Source organism: Gallus gallus, chromosome 2, assembly GCF_016699485.2.
Source record: "Gallus gallus isolate bGalGal1 chromosome 2, bGalGal1.mat.broiler.GRCg7b, whole genome shotgun sequence".
NCBI lineage: Eukaryota > Metazoa > Chordata > Aves > Galliformes > Phasianidae > Gallus > Gallus gallus.
Genome location: NC_052533.1, coordinates 102,042,574 through 102,061,851, shown reverse-complemented (window position 1 = coordinate 102,061,851; position 19,278 = coordinate 102,042,574). Strand labels below are relative to the sequence as shown.

General features: G+C 41.3%; 1 protein-coding gene across 5 annotated transcripts in view; it reads left to right on the top strand.

Moving 5' to 3' along the window:
* Positions 1-4,583: 4,583 nt before the first annotated feature.
* Positions 4,584-19,278, top strand: part of ESCO1 (establishment of sister chromatid cohesion N-acetyltransferase 1) — a 28,368-nt gene continuing 13,673 nt past the window's right edge. For 3 of the 5 annotated variants that reach the window (XR_005855344.2, XR_003073882.3, XM_419155.8), the window contains exons 1-7: positions 4,584-4,657; positions 7,207-7,310; positions 7,502-7,700; positions 8,274-9,648; positions 10,224-10,335; positions 11,533-11,602; positions 13,372-13,486. Coding sequence is in view for 3 of the 5 variants with exons in the window: in XM_419155.8 (XP_419155.4) it covers positions 7,504-7,700; positions 8,274-9,648; positions 10,224-10,335; positions 11,533-11,602; positions 13,372-13,486 (1,869 nt within the window). In the remaining 2 variants the exon portion in view is untranslated. Of the gene's footprint in view, positions 5,101-7,206; positions 7,311-7,501; positions 7,701-8,273; positions 9,649-10,223; positions 10,336-11,532; positions 11,603-13,371; positions 13,487-19,278 lie in introns of all 5 variants that reach the window. The other 2 variants (XM_046938204.1, XM_046938203.1) reach the window with 2 other exon arrangements.

Sequence of the window (19,278 nt, the reverse complement as noted above, 5' to 3'; positions counted from 1 at the left end):
AACAAGGTACAGTCACAAAGTCACAAAGGTACAGACACTTCATAATGAAAACTTTCCTCCTGCTTCAGTACTGTGTAATAGCTGAAGTCGAAAGGAAAATCTAGAAACTGTCTAGTGCAATCCTCCTGCTCACAAGGGTGCCTGTTACATATATGCTCCAAAACATAACCTCAGCTTGCTCTTGGAGCTTATGCGATGTACTGTTTATATCTGTGAGGCCTTCAGTCACCCAGGAACCATGCTGGACCTAAGCAAAGACTAAGGTTTTAGAGTACAGTGTATTAAGTCTTGTCAAGTAGACCTAGACAAAATGAAAATTTAGAATAGAAATGAAAATGTAGTTCTAAGGATGCAAAGAAACCAACCCATTGCATACACTTCACACTGAACAGAAGGATTAATGCTTTTTTAGGAAACCAGGACACACACCGGTATGGCTTACAAGACTTAACCAGAATGGGCTATGGAGAACAGTAAACAACTCCACGAGAGCTGGTGTTGATGAAATGGCAGTAAATGCTGGTGACGTGAGGCAGGTCTTCATGGTTGTGTTGGTAAGGCACTGAGTATCAAGCTTCAGACATCCACATGCTGATTGTCACAGAGCACGGTCACTCTGAGAACTAGACTGACCACTACAGGGATTGGAAAAGGCCTCTGCTTTCGAGAGTTACATCCAATATGTGTTTCTGGAAGCTCCTTACCTCCTCTCTGCTGCAAGTTGCCTCTTCCAACTGAGATCTAGTAGGAAATTGTTTGAGCCCTTCAAGCCAGCAAAATGAAGCAGCTTGCTTATCTTAGCAGTTCCCAAATGTTTCAGACTTTGGGCTGCTTCCCCTTTTCTGTAATTGTTTGGACCTCTTGTGCACAACTGACATACATTTACAGTCACTGGCCTGGCCCCAAATCACTGCAAACCAGACATAGCTATACCTCCAACATACACGCTGGATCACTTCCTCAAGACAGGTTAGCAGTGTTTCTTGCCAGCCAGGAAAACAACAACTGCAGATAACTGCTGTAGAATATCCCAGCCATATATATGTATACATATACATATTATTATTTGTTTCCATTCCAACAGAGGGAAAGCAAAACTCTGCCAAACACACAAGCAGCCACAATGGCCAGCAGTTCTTTGTTGGCAAAAACCTCTTCCTCTGTGGGATCCAATTTTCCTGTCCCTTTTTTTTTTGCTACTAGATAGGCAAGAATCCAGCCTCTTCCCTCCTCTTGGATGAGGGTATGGCAACTTCATGAATCTGCAGAAGGGGTGGGAATAAGCTTCCTGTGCTGCCTCAGCTGCCCTTCCAGTCCATTAAAGGAACCATACACACAGTGATTAGAAAACCACTAGTTTAAACCAGCTTCACATGTGGCTTTGGCTAACCTGTTTGAGGAATTCTTCAGATGCACTGGCAGTGTATGCAGGGTTAATCACAGCTGAGAGGTTTAAGCAACAACTACTTCTGCGTCTGTCAGTCACCACTTCCTTGCCTAGATGAGATACCTGATAACCAGCAGGGCAGGTTCGGTATGTGTTAACACGTCAAAGGGGCTACAAGGTCTCTGTGCTAGCAGGACTGCCACAATAGGGTTCAGGATCAAGAACTCAGACCACAAGTATACAGCAATTCCTTCTTGAGTCAGCCGCAGTCAACAGGCACCCCAGCAGTATTACCACCCTGTGGTGCTCAGCAACATGATTTAGAGGAGGGTTGTTAGGGTAGTATTGTTAGTTCATGGTTGGACTCGATGATCTTTAAGATCTTTTCCAACCTGAGTGATTCTGTGATCCTACGATTACAGTTAAAATTAGTAAATAAAGCCAAATCAGCACAAAATCCTTTTGGCTTTACACCTGTTCAATCAGCGTGCTGCACCTGTATGAATGCACTTCCTCCTTCCTCCTCGAGTCCCCTAGACCCAGAGTAAGGCTGCCCCTAAGCACTCCTGTTCACAGTCACCACATCCTCTGGGGAGAACACATTTCTGAGAAGTTCGTGTTCTTCCAGTAAAGGAGATATTTGCTTGCACACTCAAACTGAAATTAGTGCTTCCAATGCTGCCACCTTCTGTGGAAAGCTGGAAGTTTACTCATATCCTTCTATTCCATGACCAGAGTTTTCTCAAGTTTTGGACTGTAATCCTTTACAAGAATGCTTGCTTCTTTACAAAAATCTGCTGCTCATCAAATTACTGTTCCATGGAAGGATGTGAGAAACACCCAGCTTTACTTGCTTCATGGCCCTAAGAAAAAAGGATGTAAAAACATCATGTTAAGTTTACAAAGCCAGCCGTCACATTAAAAAAAATGCTTTTATCATCCTCCACGAAGTTTACAGGCAGCCAAGTGATTAAAGTATCTGTCATCTGGAAAGAATTCTGCTCTCCTGCAGTAACCTACAAGGGACCACATGTTGCTGCATTCACTGTAAAGACACAGTAGATTATCATGCATTGAAAAGGAGCTGTTACAGGAAGTTATAAATAACATTTCCTTGCTATCAGCTTTTTCAAAAACTGCAGCTGCTGAAAATCCCCATTTGCCTAGGAGAAACTGTGCTTCAGAGAGGTTTGTCAAGAAAGAAGACTTATCAAAGGAGGTTCCTTGTTTCAGTGAACAAGGAGGGAAAAAATACAGGTAAAGCAAAATGTCTCTAGAGAATTTGATCTATATATAAAGAAAAATTATTCAGCAACTTGTGTATGCTTCCCGACAGTTAATCCAGTATATCTAACAGCTATAGAAACAACAAAATGTTTGAGATAATTAAAAAAAGGACTAAACATTTTTGTATGAAAATGAAAATATCATGTTTAAAATACTTCAAATATTACGAAAGGAATATTTACAGAAAGCTTATGCTGTGTAGCTCTCAAGTGCTACTTCAGTGCTATATGTTAGTCTGAAATCTGCACAATAAACCAGGAATCTATGGGAGAACACCTGTCACACATTACCACGCAGGAAAAAAAAAAAAATCAAACAGCTTTCAAAGTCATTTACTGGTTGGCTAATGCTGAGGTTCACCACACTTGTCTCCAGTCATTCTGATGGAGTGATGTATTCTCATCAGCATGAAAATGTGTAATCAAATCAACTGAGAGGTGGCTGTGTTAGCAAGCAGAACATACCAGTGTCAAACCCAACAAGGACACTACATGCATTTCGGATAAGACTTCAGGTTTTTCCTGGCCTGGAAGCTCAGAAGGAGCACACTATGTATGAACTAGGTTCCTCAGCATTAGTGCTCATGGAATGGCTTGGGTTGGAAGGGACCTTAAAGCCCACCCAGTCCCACGCCGTGCTGTGGGCAGGGCTGCCACCCAGCAGCTCAGCTGCCCAGGGCCCCATCCAACCTGGCCTTGAGCGCCTCCAGGGATGGGGCACCACAGCTTCTCTGGGCAGCTGTGCCAGCGCTTCATCAACCTCTGAGTGAAAAACTTCCCCCTGATACCTAAATTTCCACTCTTTTAGTTTAAACCCTTCTCTTCTTCTCATATCACTACCTGTGTAAAATGTTGATTTCCCTCCTGCTTACAAGCTCCCCTTAAGTGCTGAAAGGCTGCTATCCGGTCTCCCCTAAGCCTTTGCTTCTCCAGGCTGAATGAGGAGAGGACTGCACATTTGAAGCAACCCCCTCCAGTTCCTACTTGTCAGGTTTCCTCTTGGAGTGTACCAGCCAGATTCCTTTTGAGTGACATCAAACCAGCAGACATATCCCCAGATCACACATAACACGCTCCGGCCCTGGTGGCAGCAGCATCTACAGGGCTGAGCTGAAGCCGCCCTGGGTTGGTGCATCTGTGATCCTCAGCCCTCCTGATTTCACTCAGAACTTTTCCTATTACTTGCTAATGCGGATGTTAGCTCAGAGCTTGAAATATCCTGAAAGAATGAATCCACAAGGTAAAGTTAGGTGAAGTACAACACCATCATCCAGAGTACTAAGACTGAAACATCTCAGGGAATGGGAGGAAAAAAAAAATCACAGATGGATGGTTATGCTACAGAATGATTGGTGAAACACAGTGCAGAACTTGTCCAGCTGCTGGCATCCTACTGCCAAACGTGGTCAGGTAGCAGTGATGGGACGAGAGGGGGTGGCATCACGCTGCACCAGGGGAGGTTCAGGTTGGATATTAGGAGAAATTTCTTCTCAGAAAGAGCAGTGCTGCAGTGGCCCAGGCTGCTCAGGGGGGCGGTGCAGTCACTGCCCCTGGAGGTGCTCAAGGACCGTGTGGGTGTGGCGCTGAGGGATGCGGTCAGTGGGCATGGTGGGGATGGGCTGATGGCTGAAATAGACGATGTTAACGGTCTTTTCCAACTTTTAATAATTCTGTGAATCCAGCCACTTCACCACCAGACGACGAGCAAGCCCAGTTTCCCCCCTTGTTGGGACAGACGCCTCATACCACAAGACAGCCTTAAGGAAAAGACCGCCACCAGTCGAGGCCGGAGCCGCACTCTCCTACAGGCGGCGCCCTACTGCGCCCGCGCAGCCCCTCCCCGCGGCAATGCCCGGATGTGAGCCGCTCCGCGCTCCGCCCACCCTCTCCGCCCCGTCCCTCCTCCCCCCGCCCCGATCCCGCAGCTGGCAGCCCGGCGCGGAGGGCGGCTGAGCGCCGCCGCACGTCCCTGCCCTGGCGCGAGGTAAGCGGGCGGGCGGGCGGTTGGACTGGGGGTCGCTCCCACCCGCGGCTACCGGCTGCTGCTTGCCGCCTGCCGGTGGCTCTTGTCGGCTCCGCGCGGCTGGCAGTGTTTCGCCGAGCCGTGCCTTCTCCCCGCCTCGGGCCTGCCGGCCCGGGCCTGCCGCCGGCTGCCGAGCCCCGCGATCGTGGCGGGGGCGAGCGGGCGGTGCCGGCTGCCGTTGGCCTGGCGGCGCGCGGCCGTTTCCCTCAGCTCCCCCCCCCCCCCCGCCCTCGCCCCGCGGGGACGGCCGCCCCGCGCTGGGGAGGGCCCGTCCGGCTGTGGGGCTCCGGCGGGTCCCGCTCCGACAGCTCTGTGGCCGTGGGGCGGCACCGGGCCCGCACCGAGGCCTCCCCTTGGCCTTTCTCTGGGCTTCCGAGGTCCGTGTGCCAGCCCAGCCCTGTCAGGCAGGTGTCCCCAACCCCTCCCCCCACCCCTCCTTCAGCCCGTCAGAACCCGAGGGCTCATTCCTGCCTCAGGGGCTCGGCGCTGTGGGTGCTGCGGCGTTGCTGGGCTCTCCTCCACTTCGTGCACCGAAAGCTTTGGTCGTTCCATAGTTAGTTCTCGCGTTTCTTCAGCGCCTTCCCTTCTCCTAACCTGGCTTTGTACCAGTGGGACTTCTTCAGGGCAGGAGCTGAAGAGCTGGCAGGTCCTTGCCCAGCTGCCAACAGCGTTAGGAGGGAGGGATTGGCTGCTCAGAAGTCGGAGCTCTTTGTGGAAGGAGGATGATTTGTCAGTGCCCTGAAAAGCAGTACCGGCGAGGGAAGGATCGCAGTTTTTGTTTTGGTCTTGAAAGTCTTCCTTGAGCGTGCCCTGTCATGTGGGCCAGAGTGGCTGCAAAGCACCAGGAAGGTCTGGCTGGCTGCGTGGTGTGTGTGTCACCGTGATCTCAAATGCTGGGAGTCAGTGGTGTTCTCTGAACTAAGAGAATATGAGCCCACAGCCTTGTTTGGCCTTGGTGCCTGGTGTTTTCATCCTAAGTGTAGCTGTGAAGTGGCCATACCACATCTCCTGACCGGTTATCTTTGAGGAGTAGGAAACTGTTGTTTTTCTATCTGTCATAGAGCGCATTCACTATTAGCAAGGCTCTGTTTTCTGCTTCTTAGGGAGAGACATGGAAATAGAATTGTAGAATGGCTTAGGCTGGAAGGAACCATCAAGCTCCAGCCTCTGCCGTGGACATGGTTGCCAACCACTAGATCAGGCTGCTGAGGGCCCCATCCAACATGGATAAGAATCAGTATGAGAATACCGCAATACGAGAAGTGCTATTAGAGATTTTTTCCCTACGTATGTTCTTTAGTGCCACTTCAAATGTATGTTGCTGGTTACATGGCTTCTTTAAATGAGAAAGTCAGAAAACAGCATTGGTGTCTGTTTGAATTTGAGCATCGTTCATCTTGCGTGTTTAGAGGTGGCCTCACAAGGGAGTGGGTAAATGAAAATGGGGTTAAGGACAATTGTAAGTGTGAAATATTGGAAAGAATATGTAGCTCTTTTCTGTTTGGATAATGAATGGTTATTAAAAGTTGCTTAATGTGTCTTTCAAATTGCTAGAAAAAGGCATGTGTTTGTCAGTGCTGGAAGGCTGACTGAAGTTGTGCTGAAATGAAATATCTAAGCAGTGTTGTATAGCTGGTAATTGTGAAGTTCCTGCTTGACTGTAAGGTCTGTCATTTTACATCAGATGAGTTAACGCTTGAAAACTATTAGAATTCTCTTTTAGAAGTTTGTCTGGCTGCCCTCGGCAAAAATTAATGGATAAATCATGACCTAAAAAGGTGGTAAGAAGTTGTGAGCACTGTGTCTTCCGGCAGCCTCAATTTTTTAGGGAGATGATTATACCTTTACTGAACAATTATTGCTTAAAATGGTACCTTTGGGTAAGAGAACTTAAAAGCTGCAGAAGCCACAGATGTAAAAGAGCCTGGGATGGCTTCACTGAGAATCTGTTAGTTTTTAGACGATGCTATTGCTTATTAACTGCTGCATCTTTAATATTGTTTCAGGAGACATCATCTTCTTTAATGCCCAGGGCAGATGTTACTCCCTAGACTTTCTGTCTCTGAACCGTAGCATAATTGGTATTAGATGGAAAAGTTGTAGGCAGTTGCTGATGTCCTTAGAGTTCTGTAGTGGCAGACTCAAAACTTAGAATGTAATGAATTGATTTGCTGTTGCTGGGATGCACGGAGTTGAGAGGAGGCCCACTTCTGTAGGGGCTATGAAAAAAGGGCACCTTATTATTTTCTGGAAAAATGCAAAAAGCCAAGAAACTTCAAATATATATAGTGTATCTGCCACAGTTCAACAGGTAAAACAGCAAAATCTCCAACATTTTGAGATGTGTAAATAAAAGCTGTTTGTTTTTCAAGTGAATATCAAAGAAATTTGAAGGTTACTTTTTGAAGGGTTGGAAAAGGGTGGGAATATTGAGTTCAGAGTCTGAGAAGAAACTTTATTAAGTGCTGACTTGATGTAAGTGCTATGTGAACGTGTTGTGTTTTTCATAGGTGTCATGAAACGTCTTGTTCGTAAGCATATACGTAAGGAATGCTCTTGGCACACCGTGATAAGTTACTTTGGCCTAAACATCGATTGCCTCTTGTAAAAACCTGTAAGTAAAATAAATGTCATTTGATTTGAGGTTGCTTTGATGATTTGATCTCCGAACATAATTAGCATGGCCTGCCTCTAAAAGGAAAAGTGAATATCGGTTACTTTACTTTGTAAAAGGGGCGAATCTTTGATTCTGTTGTAACACCTGACAAAGGCATTGAAAGCTGACTCAATTGTTGTGTTTTACAGAAATGGCAGCTCAGAAAAGGAAGTCTGCGTTAGTAGAGCCATCTGCTAAACGTCCCAGGCTGGACAAGAACAGCAGACCATCGTCAGCAAAGAAGGAGAAAGAGGTGTCAGATGCAAAGCATGTCTCAAATAAATCAAACTCTAATCAGTGTGCAGTGCAGGAGAAATCTGTACTCAGAACCTCTGTCAAATCAAACAGGTCAGTGATAAAACAATAAGTTATTATTCCACATTTTCTTCCTAGACTGAATTAGTGCAGAAACAGTGTAAAGAGAGTGAATTGGAGTTAAAGGTAGTTAAAATAGTTAATTATTACTAGTGGGACAGTCAGCTTTAAATCATTTTGATATCTCCTACATGATCTTTCTCTGGAACCATTTAAGTGTCTTGAAATCCAGAAAGACTCCTCCAAAAAGGGTTCTGAAGGGAAAATAAAACTGATACTTCATTTAAAAGCTACAAGTATCAACAATTAAAATCTGCTGGAAATGCTGGAAGGCGTTCATGTGGAGTTCATGGTTCAGTCTTGCAATACGTAGAAGGCATTGAGCACTGCGCTTAAGAGTAACCAGGTGGAAGTGATGTCTCTTTAGACAGATTTTAGAGAAAGTGATTCTAAAAGCATTACAAATATATAATTTCTTATTTATAAAGAAGGGGGGGGGGGGGGGGGGGACAACAAACCAGATGCAGAGGTTAGTAGGAATGTGACATTTTTAATGACAAATTGGATTTTTCTGGGTGCTGAAAAATAATTATTTGAATATTTCAGTGTCAACACAAATGAATCTGAACTAGGAACACGCATGACTACAAGGTCATCGGGATTCAACTCAGGTAGTAAAACAGTACCTGACAAAAAGGCCCAACAGCAGTCTAAGTCTACAAAAAGTAAAGAGGTGTGCCAGAAAAAACCTGCGCAAGAGATTCCTAAGTCGAAATGTGTAACTGCTCCAAGTGAATCTGGTGCGAGGAGATCACAGAGGCTGCAGCAGCTAACACACGTGGAAGAGCCTGCGAGATCCCTTCGCAGCAGAGAAGTTAAAGAAGAAAAAGCTTTGGATGTGAAACAGAGTAGCCAGGCGAAAAGACCTGCTCAGAATGTCCCAGCGAAAGCACTTAAACCTGCTGGAGAGAAAGCAGAACAGAAAAACACCAAAACAAAGTCAAACAATGCAAAAGAAGATAAAGAAACACGTGTAGAAGTGACCAGCTCTCCGAAAGAGAAGAAGTGTAAGGCAGACAAGAAAAATGATAATTCAAAAAGCCTTCAACACAGCGTTCAAGACTCGTCGTTATGTCCTGATGACGGCCTTGAGGAAGTTAAGAAAGACCAAAAAGACCCTGTATCTCCCGTTCTTAGCAGCACAAAGAAAGTGAAAGCAGATTCTCCGAAGCCAAATTCTAAGACAGTAACTAAGGAAAAGCAACAAGTGCACCAGAACATAAAAGGCAGTATAAAACCAAACAAGGTTTCACAGCCATCTGTAAGTGAAACAAAAGTAGCTGATCAACCCGAGAGCGATGTGAAATCCAAAAGGGTGAGCATCCTTGAACTTTGTGAAGAAATTGCGGGTGAAATTGAGTCAGATACAGTAGAGGTGAAAAAAGATTCCCCTAATGCTGAGTGTAGTAAAACAGAAGAGGAAAAGCACGCTGAAGTACAGCTGCAACAAAGTGAAATGCTTACGCAGAAAGAACCTGCTCAAAGTGCTCAGTGCAAACGTTTTTTCCCTAGCAAAAAAGGAATGCCTGTCAAGTGTACTTTGAATGGTAGAAGTAACTCCTCAAACAAAAACTCTAAATGGACCAAAATTAAATTACTGAAAGCTAATAACATGAAGCAGACTAACTTAAATTCTGCTAATGCCCCCAAGCTTTCTTTGTTAAAAAATTTCCCTGAAGTTTCAGAGGCAAGTCAAATAGCTACGGAAGCACAACATTCTAAGGTGGAAGGTCAGCTGCCAGTGACAAGACTGTCCGAGAATGAAAGTGCAACTTGTGTGCAGGATAAGTCAGACCCTTCATCTGAAAGAGCTGGAAGTAAAGAAGTGGCATTGGAAATGAAACAACCCACGAAAAGAGGTGTGGAAAATGGTTTGTTGCATAATTTGACAAAACATTTCTCTGAGCCTCGACCCGATGAGGTAAGCCATTTTAGTTAGGATGTGTGGTGGGGAGGGTGTTCTGAGTCTCTTTCGTTTTCTGAGAACGCCCTGCTCATAAGATTTGTTTTAACAGTGACTTTATTTTACAGTAACTTATGTTTTCAGACATGCTAAAGGTCCTGTTATCATAGGACCTTATATCGTGTCATTATCATTATATCATTATCATATCATTTTATCTATGATGACGCATCCAGTAAACCGGACAGTTGATCTGTTCATTCTCCCAAGTTCCTTAGCCAATTAAATGTTGATGGTTAAAATTTTCCTGCTGCAGCCAAAGGTTGTATGGATTCATCTGGATGCTTCTTGATGACTTAAGCTGTTCTGAAAAGATGTATTAAAAGAAATGGAGTAGGGGGTGTTCTCTACTTCATTATGGACTACCTAAGCTATTGCATTCTGTCTACTTAAAATATGATGGAAACAGAAAAACTGGTGCTGTATTCGAGGTGCTAATACTGAGTTACCTGAGTGGTTTTGATAATATATTAGAGGCATTAAATAGTTGTTTGCTTTTTTAATTTAAATCTCATCTTCTGTGTTTTATTTAGAACTTCAAATTACGTTTGGAGTCAAGTCCAGAAAGTTCTCCAGTGAAGCATCTTACAGCTCCTAAACCATCAAAACAATTAAAAAGAGAGCCTGGAGAATGCGATCCACAAGGTAATTGCTTACTAATGATTTTTCTTCTTTTTCTGATCAGCTTCCTTCCAGAGGGATGTTTCCCAGAGCCAAACTTCCAGAACTGGAACTGTTCACTGAAGGTATTAATGTATCTTTGCACCCAACAATACAACCACGTTAATTGCAGCAAATGTGGTTTTATCTGAGGGTTCTGAATTGAGAAGTAGTATCTGTTTTTCTTCCCAGCTCTACTTCTGGCACTTCTTTGTGCTTTATGCATGAATATTTTAATGCTTTAATGTGCTCCGTTTCAGCATAAGTGAAGTGACAACTTATTCATAAGCAAGCACAAAAAACAACCTTTTCCATGTGATAAATTAATAAACTTTCAATTTCTCAATTGGATTCTTCTTTTGCGTCTCTTTTTGTTAAGGATCCTCTGTTGGTTACCACTTCCTTTGCATAGATATCTGCATTTCTTTCTTCTAATTGGTTGTCTTTGGTCTTGACCAAATTTGAATTATGTAATTGCTCTCCCATTTTATTATATATTCTTGTTTTTTCAGCCTGTGAATTCTGTTTGTTAGGCCTTGTGATGAGTGCGATGTAAACATTTTAGCTCAAGTATGTTTGATTAGGAAATACTGTCAGCGGATCACTAGCATCTCTTTCCCCTTGAAGTTGTTCATCCCTTTGTTTTGTGTTCTTGAATTCTTGATTTGATAGGGTTTTGTTTTGTTTGAAAATCTGATCTGGAGAGCACTGTTTAATTATTTTGCTCTACTAAACAGTTACAATTTTACTGCTATTTTAGGGTATTTTTGTACAGCTAAATACTCTGTGCTGTAAGAGAATGTGAAAAATGGTTTTGGTTTTGTTTTTTTAATCTATTCTGAATTGCTTCAGTGTTATGGAGCACGCTTCAGGTGATGGCATTTATGATTCTAATGCTATAAACTCTGGTGTAGTTTACTACTGCCCATGGTTAGTGGATGGCAAGCTGCTATGCAGAACTGCCCAGAAAACATTAAAGAAAATTGCATGTTGTTTAAGTACGTGGTGAAACACTTGAATACTGCCTCAAAAGTTGCATCTCTTTATTGGTTATGAGCGAATTGCAGCATTATCTTGAGCTTAAGTTAATTAGTTTTAATTAGTGTTTAAAAGAACACACTGTGTAGTTCGAATTTCCTTTGTAGCTAACAACTTTCTAATGAGATGACAATCTTTGGTTAGTTGTAGGTTTGGCTCCCAAGCAGTTGACGCACACTTCATCTACAAATCAAACTTCTGAACCTGAGAACAGGTATAGTATTTCATATGTTATGAAATGGCTGTAACCTTGCTTAGAGTTACGACCGTTTTTATTATAAGACCGTTCTCCTGGCCTCAACTTCCAATTTCAAATGGCTAGTTTCTTATTTTTATTAAGTAAAAATAGACTTCAATTTTATCTAGTTATTAAAGGATGTTTTTGTTTTGTTAAGAAAGTCAAGGAAGTACTTGTAAATAACTGTACTATTTTAAAGTAGGGTTCAGCAAAGTCAGGCAAACATCTCTAATAATCATCGGATTTGAGGAGGAGACAAAGAGAAAGTATGTAAGGAGGGATTACTGCGTGATTTTTGCTTACTGGATTTTTTTTGTCTATTTTGGGAGGATTTCCTAATCCTTAATTTAGGATGGTCTTTGTATATGTGGTTTCTTCAGGTAAGGAAAAGAGGACATAATTTGAGATTTTCTTACGAGTGCTGTAAAGCCAAAGTTCAGTGCTCTTGAAAGGTCAGCTGCCATGTAGAAAAGGAATGTTGTTACTACTAAGTTCAAACTGACACTGTAATGTTGAAAGTTCAAACTGACAAGTAATGTTGAAATTGCGTAGGCTTGTAGCTTTTTACTGTCGTTTCAAGATGTAGTAAAGAAAATAATTTCTTCATCCCTAAAATCTTGAACAGCAATATAGTTGGCACAGTGGTTAGTAAATTGCTACTTCTTCCTATATTCATAACAAAGACAAAAAATGATTCATTTTCTGTTCTTCCTCTGAGGCCAGATTAACAGTTCTGACTAAGCAACACTTTGGTACATGCTAAACCACACTACTGTGGAATTTCACAGGCAGTGAGTGCTAACATAGATGGAAGTCTAGTTAAAGGAAGATGTTCATTCTTAACTGTTAAATAGCTTTCTGGCATTTACTCAGTTTTATTACATTTTTAACCGTAATATCCACGTTGTCTTACTATTATGTGGATGTGTATGTCCTGAGAGCTTTCTTAGCCTAATTTCCATGTTACCCTGATTTGTTCTAGGCTTAAACCATCATTCTGCCTGTGGTACCCTGCTATAATACAAGAGTAATGTGTATTAGCTGCAGCATAGCTCTCTTTTTAGGTGCTTTGTAAGAAAAGGTTACAGTGAGAAAAGGCAACCCTTAAAGTAGCCAGTGAATGCAAATTTTGGGGTGTGACAATGACAGACTTAAACTGAGTGAGCATATTGTAGCAATTTAAATCTATTTATTCCTTAAGTCCTCTTCTTCCTCCCTCTCCCCTTCCTTCCCTCCTTCCCATCTCCTCTCACTGACAGCAATAAGTCTGAATTGGCTTTGAGAGGTTTATGCTATCTGTTTTATATAGCTCTCTGGAATTTGTGGCAGTATTTACAGGGTTTGCTTCAGCAGCCTGACACGTGATACCTATAACTAGTAATCTAAACCTTGCGTGGGAAATGAATAGTGTTAGGCACCATCCCTCATGCTCTGAAGATGTCTCAGTTCTGTTAATAGATGTGAATAACCTATCCTACCTGATAATAAATTCCACTTTTTTTTTTCATTACTGAAAAAAATCTTGTAATTGGTTTTGACACAAACTGTATTTGTAGTTAGTCCTCTTATTTCCCCATTTTTCCATCTGGTTTGCAAGCTAAAATATTTAGGGCTGTGTTTTGGAGTTTGGAACTTACATTTGCATCCTTTTAAAGTTTAGTCATACTAATCACAGTGGTTTTGAGTGTCTGGCATGACAGGTATGAGCGGTCCCTTTTTAACATGAAATATGTTTGTATTTTTAGGGTTCCATCAACAAATCCTGCATTAACATCAAAGTGCAGTAACTTGCTACCATCTGAGGAGCATATTCAAAAGCTAAAAGAAGCAGGAAAAGATGGCGAAAAGCAGCTGATCATAGTAAGTAATGCCCTTTTAGTAAGGTTTATCGTTTCTGAAACAAATTACTTTTGAATTAGCAGTGCTGTGTTTTTAAGAGCAAGTGTAAAAATCCTCACTTGTAGGTACTCCTATTGCCCTCGGAAATGATTCCTGAAAATTGAACCCTTGCTAAATCGTTGTTTGGTATTTTTAGAGGAGGTGGTGGCAGAGTGACTTACATTTAAAACTGACTCTTGTTAGAAAAATTCTGCTGCTTGGAAAAGACTGACTGCTCAGTAGAAATTCATTTGCTTTAGGGGTAATGAATGTGTATTTGCTCATGTGCGAAAACTCAGTTTCCCAATAGTTCAGATACATAGGGGGATTTGCATCTGGTAGATGTGTGTGAAATCAATATGAATGGTTTTATTCCTGCATCATTCAAAGATGCAAGGTTCTGAGACAAACTTTTTGTCTTGGAACAAATGTATTATTTTTATTTTTCTGTGAGCACACTGGTTTTCACTGCAGTACATCACAGAAGCTTTGGGAAATGGAAATCTGGGAAGCTGCTGAGGGAGGAGAAGCCAGAGTGTTAGGAAGGAGTCCGTGGGATGCTTTTCAATGAGATTACCCCTCTCATATAGCATTGATGGTCTGGCTAAATTGCAGTATTTTTCATGTAAGGCATGGATTATACATAGGAAAGTATTAACCAAAATAGAACCAGCTCAACTGAATGCTTTAATATTTCAAAAGCAGAACTTCTAAGAAGCGATTTGATAAGTATATCCTTGATTTACCTAAATGATACCCATCTAGATGCTTGAATACCTAGTCATAAAATGTAAACCATATAAAATAGCATATTATGAACAATAGCTAACATTTACTTAAGTAGTTTGGCTATTGCCTCTTTAAAAGTCATTTTACCAACGAAGTTAATATGAGTGATTAAATAGCTATATAGAAAGAACTGTAGAGTATTCTTCATCCCTTCAGTGTAGTTTACATATTTTTTTAGCTATGCAGTTAATAGAGTGTGAGTGATGAGTTGCTTAGGACCTTTGACAAGAAGAAATAAGTTGCTGCTTAGCTACTGAGGGGAGTAATTTTTTCACCAGATATTCAAGTAAAAGTTGTAAGTTATTTAACCCAGCAAAATAAGAGATGATAAAGAATGGTCACCTCTGAAGAACAGTAGGAGAAATGAGAGAGACCTAGTTCGTGTTTTCTGTAAGTATTTCTGGAAAGAGAACATTTAATAACAAAATATGCTGCTTACTTGCGAGCAGCAGCTTTGTACCATCCAGTATGTTTTACTTCTATCACTTCATGCAAACTTAATTCACTTCAATTTCACTGTTTGGAGTTGACTTTTTTATTCTCTTGAAAGAGCATTTTGATAATGCCCATAGTTTGCTTTACCAGGAGAGCAATGGGGAACGTAGTACTCCGATATTCTGGTAGCATTATCAAAACATGCTGAGGATCTCAAATATGTGTTATGCCACCCTGGAAAATTGATGTTAGTTGCTGCAGAGACAAGACAAAGTTCTGTCAGCAACAGTTGGCTAGCATCTGGGGGTGAAAGAATTGCTAAGTGGGCCTCTGAAGTACAGGCTTAGTTCATACAAATACTCAAGAGAATGGAATTAAAGACATCGAATAAACTATGGTACTTTTTGAAGGTAATAGTTCTGTTTTGCAAATCCGTGGTGAATTTGTTAAGTGTTCATTCTGAATGGCTGAACGGCTCTGAGAGATCTGGGGAGAACTGGTTCTACAAATTGGTTTTTGTTGTTCTTATGGGGGTGGTTTTTTGGTGTTTTGTTTTTGGAGATAGTTCAAAGGTGCGTATGCACTTCTGTAAGGATCCTTTAAGAATAGTGAAGCAGTCTCATTCTTCTTTAATGTGAACAAATATGAGAAGTCCTGCTTTTATTCGGAGCAGGGAATATTTAACTCACACTTTGTTATACATTAAAGTAAGTAAATGCCTGAGAGCTGCCTTTTAACTATCTTGACGGTATCTTGAGGTTCAGAGTTTGAGATGTTAAAAATATCATCTGTGTATTCTAAATGTTTGGGGAGGTGGTACAATGAAGCTAGTCATTGTTTTCTACAATATGCCTTATTTTTCATACTCAGTCCTTAAGGATATATATTAACTTCCTCCTTCTTCCAAATGAATTCTTTTTTCTATTTTTTTTAATAAAGAGTTCTTAACAAGCTTTCAGGCTATTTAATTGCAAGAATTAAAATAATATGATTTCCATTTGTAGGAGCAATGCTTACTAGCTGTACCTGCAGCATTCTTTTTCTTGGTGTACATCATCTAGTCATCAGAGCAACTTTCAAACGTTACATTATCATCACTGTATAAAGGCAGAGCTAAGACAGGATGAGTTGTTTCTGTGTTCTTCAGATTTGCTTTGTCTTACACATCCCAAAAAGCAGGGATCTTCCAAGTGTGGCACTTAAGCTGAGAAAAAAACAGGGAATCTAATGCTGCAGCTCTTTGTAAAACAAGCAGTGATGGAAAACAACGCTACTCAGTGTGATGTGCAGTGAGGTAGGTTCTGAGCTAGGTGCATCTGTTCTTCTGCAGGAAGGTCAGATTGAGCTCCAAAGTATGTTATGTTCCAACTCCCCGACTCAGTGTTTAGAGAAGTGGTCTGTTCTGAATATCTGTGAACTGTACTGTACAGGTGAAGTGAAGTTCCAAACTGGAGCTTTTACAGAATGATGCACTTCTTTTTTCTTTTATTTGAATATGAAATCTGTTCTTTTGGTTTCAGGAGTTAAAGGAAATGTAAATGTGCAGAGCAAGTGTTGTCAGCTTGCACGAGATCTTGCTTTACATCCAAGATGAGGAAAGTCATCTGTTGTCTTCTTGTAAAATTCTGATTTCCTGCCACATCTTGAAAGAATTTTTGACCATAAAAGTATGAAGTGATAATGCTACAAAAGAACGTTCTGAGTAGTATCCCTGTACCTCTCGGGTTTTCTTCCATTTTATGCCACTAAGGACACACATTCCTCTGCAGAGAAAGCTAGTCTGTTGCAAGTGGTGTTCAGCAGCTTTAGGGAAGGACATGTACAGTGATTGAACAGTGAAAACACATAATCAAAGTGATAAAAAATATAGCATTGCAGAGATTCTTCTGCCCTTCTAATGATCTCAGCCAGTGCCTGGATGGGAGCAAGCCTGAAGAAGTGTAGATGATTTTTTGAATGTCACTAAATTCATGGATCAGGATTGTTTGATGAATGGTGCTTTGGTTCTGGTGCTGTGTATGGAAGTGGTGTGTAGCTTAATTCAGTTTATACACTTGGATGTCAGACTTGAAATATTCCATATATTTTGTTTAAACTTGGACATAATTTTCCATTTGATTGAAATAGATGTTTTCGTTTAAGTTGCAACCACAATCCTTGGTGCAAATAATAAAAGAAGTGTAGAAGTGATTTCTCATAAGCTTGAAGAAACATATATAACAAGCATTTAAAATTGAAGATTTCTTCCTTAAACTGGAACGGTCCAGTTGGCAATTTTTCTGAAGAATTGGAGAATGATTTTGGGTCAATACTGTGTTGTTCTCATTAGCTATGTGCTGTCTCTCTCCTACAGTCCCAGTGAGAACAAGGCAGTGGTTACTGTATGAACGTCTGTGAAGGGATTGAGTAGAGATGAGAGCAGTGACTCTCCCTTACTTCTCGTGTAAATCTTACCCTTTGGAACTGCTCTGCCCCTCGTGGGACTGTAATGGTCACCGTCTCTCATGTTCATTCCTTCTCATTTCTGCTCCACCAGCAAAGCCCAGCCTTCTCTAGCAAATCCAGGTGGTGTGTGTGTTCAGCATCCTTTGTCCTGAGAGTTTTGAAGAGTGTTCCCTAAAGTTAGCTCTGATCAGATATGGGAATTCAAGCACAAAGGCTACTAGCATCAGGGCACTCTGATATACTCAAGTTGCATTTTCACACGGGTTGAGAAGGGATTGTGCAGATTTGGTTTTTAACTTTGTATTGTTTCGTGTTGCTCTAACTGATGACTAGTGAGGACATTTCATTTTGCATTTTCTCAGATATATAAAAAAAACCCTGATACATCACAGTTCTGAAAGTTCTAAGGCTAAAATTTCTTTTCAGAATGATGAGTGTCGCTGGTGATTTATTTTCCTGTTGCTATTGTTGTAAATGCCATCCACAGCAGTTCATTTCCAAGTGAAACTTGTTTCTGAGTTGGGTCGTGTCTTCTGATCCTCCCATCCAAGGGGATCCACCCATCAACTTCTGTCTTGAATGCGTCTTTTGTTAAAATGGCATTCTTTGATGTTTTCATTTGCTGTGGGGAGCCCAAAAATCTTTTTGTGTTGTTCCTTCCTGTTCTTCTCCATTGTATTTCCTTTCCAGCCGGACTGTTTTATGGCTGGGTTATATTCTTTGCTCTACAAGAAGACGAGAGAAAAAAATAATCTTGCTCTAACGCGCACTAGGTAATAAAGAAAGAGGTGACCTAGTCTGTGCCTGAAGAGAGAGGGAAGAATAAAAAAGGCCCCTTTTCATCTCCTACAGAGGCACCAAATGCCTTTTTTGCTTGCAGGGCTCCCTATTCCACACATGGAGGATCAGCAGACATGCATCTTCTCAAAGAAGATATTGGTAAGATTTTTCTTTCTGTCTAACACAGATTTAAGAAATCCTTCTGGAGAATGAGACAACATTGTTGCAATGTTCAATTACAGTTAGCCTAGGAAACGAGTGCATCTCACATATACTTTACTTTTATTAATGAGGATTACCTGATGTATCGGGAATGCTTAACTGCCATCTACACTTGCAGAATCTCATTTGGATGTAGAAGTATCCCAGCTCTTTATTGTTACTGTTTAGAAAATTGAGATTTATATAGAATAACTCATTTGTGTTCCTGCAACTACACATTTTCTTAAATGCTGCTCCGATAAAGCCTCTCTTTGAGCTCTGAGAGCCAAATCTGACACAGTTTTCTAGTTCTGGCAAGTCACAGAATCAGAATTGCAGGGGTTGGAAGGGACCTCAAGAGATCATCAAGTTCAACCCCCCTTCTAAAGCAGGTTCCCTACAATAGTCACCAGTGTATTTATTGTCCACTTTGTAGAATCTGGTGTTGGCTGACAAGATTGAAGCCCATCAATTTGAAGTTAAAGCAAGATAAATGTAAATAAATAGATAATGTAATTAGATTGTGAAAGCATATTGGATTTTGTTTGTTGGGTCTTTTGGTTGTTTGTTTTTAATTCCCCACATCGCAGTTTTTAAGGACTTTATTTACTCTCAAGTGTGGTGCATAACGTTGGTTTGTTCACTTGTTGTCCTGTTAGGGAGTGCTGGTGACCTTGAATGCAGTGTAGTTTGGGAACACTTCTTATCTCTTGATGCATGCCCTTTCCCCTTTTACTTTTGCAATGGCATAAGGTTAAAAATAGCCAGATTCTCTAGATGTTTTCTTAAAATGCAAAATGCATTCTTCATAACTCCTAACTTTATTTTCCATGTCCTAGTTTTGTATTATATGGATCTACAAAGCGTTTTTCTTTCCCTCCCTTGAAGCATTATGTCCTGTACTGTGTGTCTGAAACCCTCTTTCAGATACAAAAAAGGCTATCGCCATTATTACCCTCAGGACACTGCTAAGTATTTGCTTAAATAAATAAAAGGAAAATAGAGCCAGCGTTTGTCAAGGCTACAGAGTTCAAAAGATTGCTGTGGATGCTATAATCTATAATGTGTTTTTCTGATGTTCACATAGCAGATTTATAGCACTAACCTGTTTGTGTGTCACACAC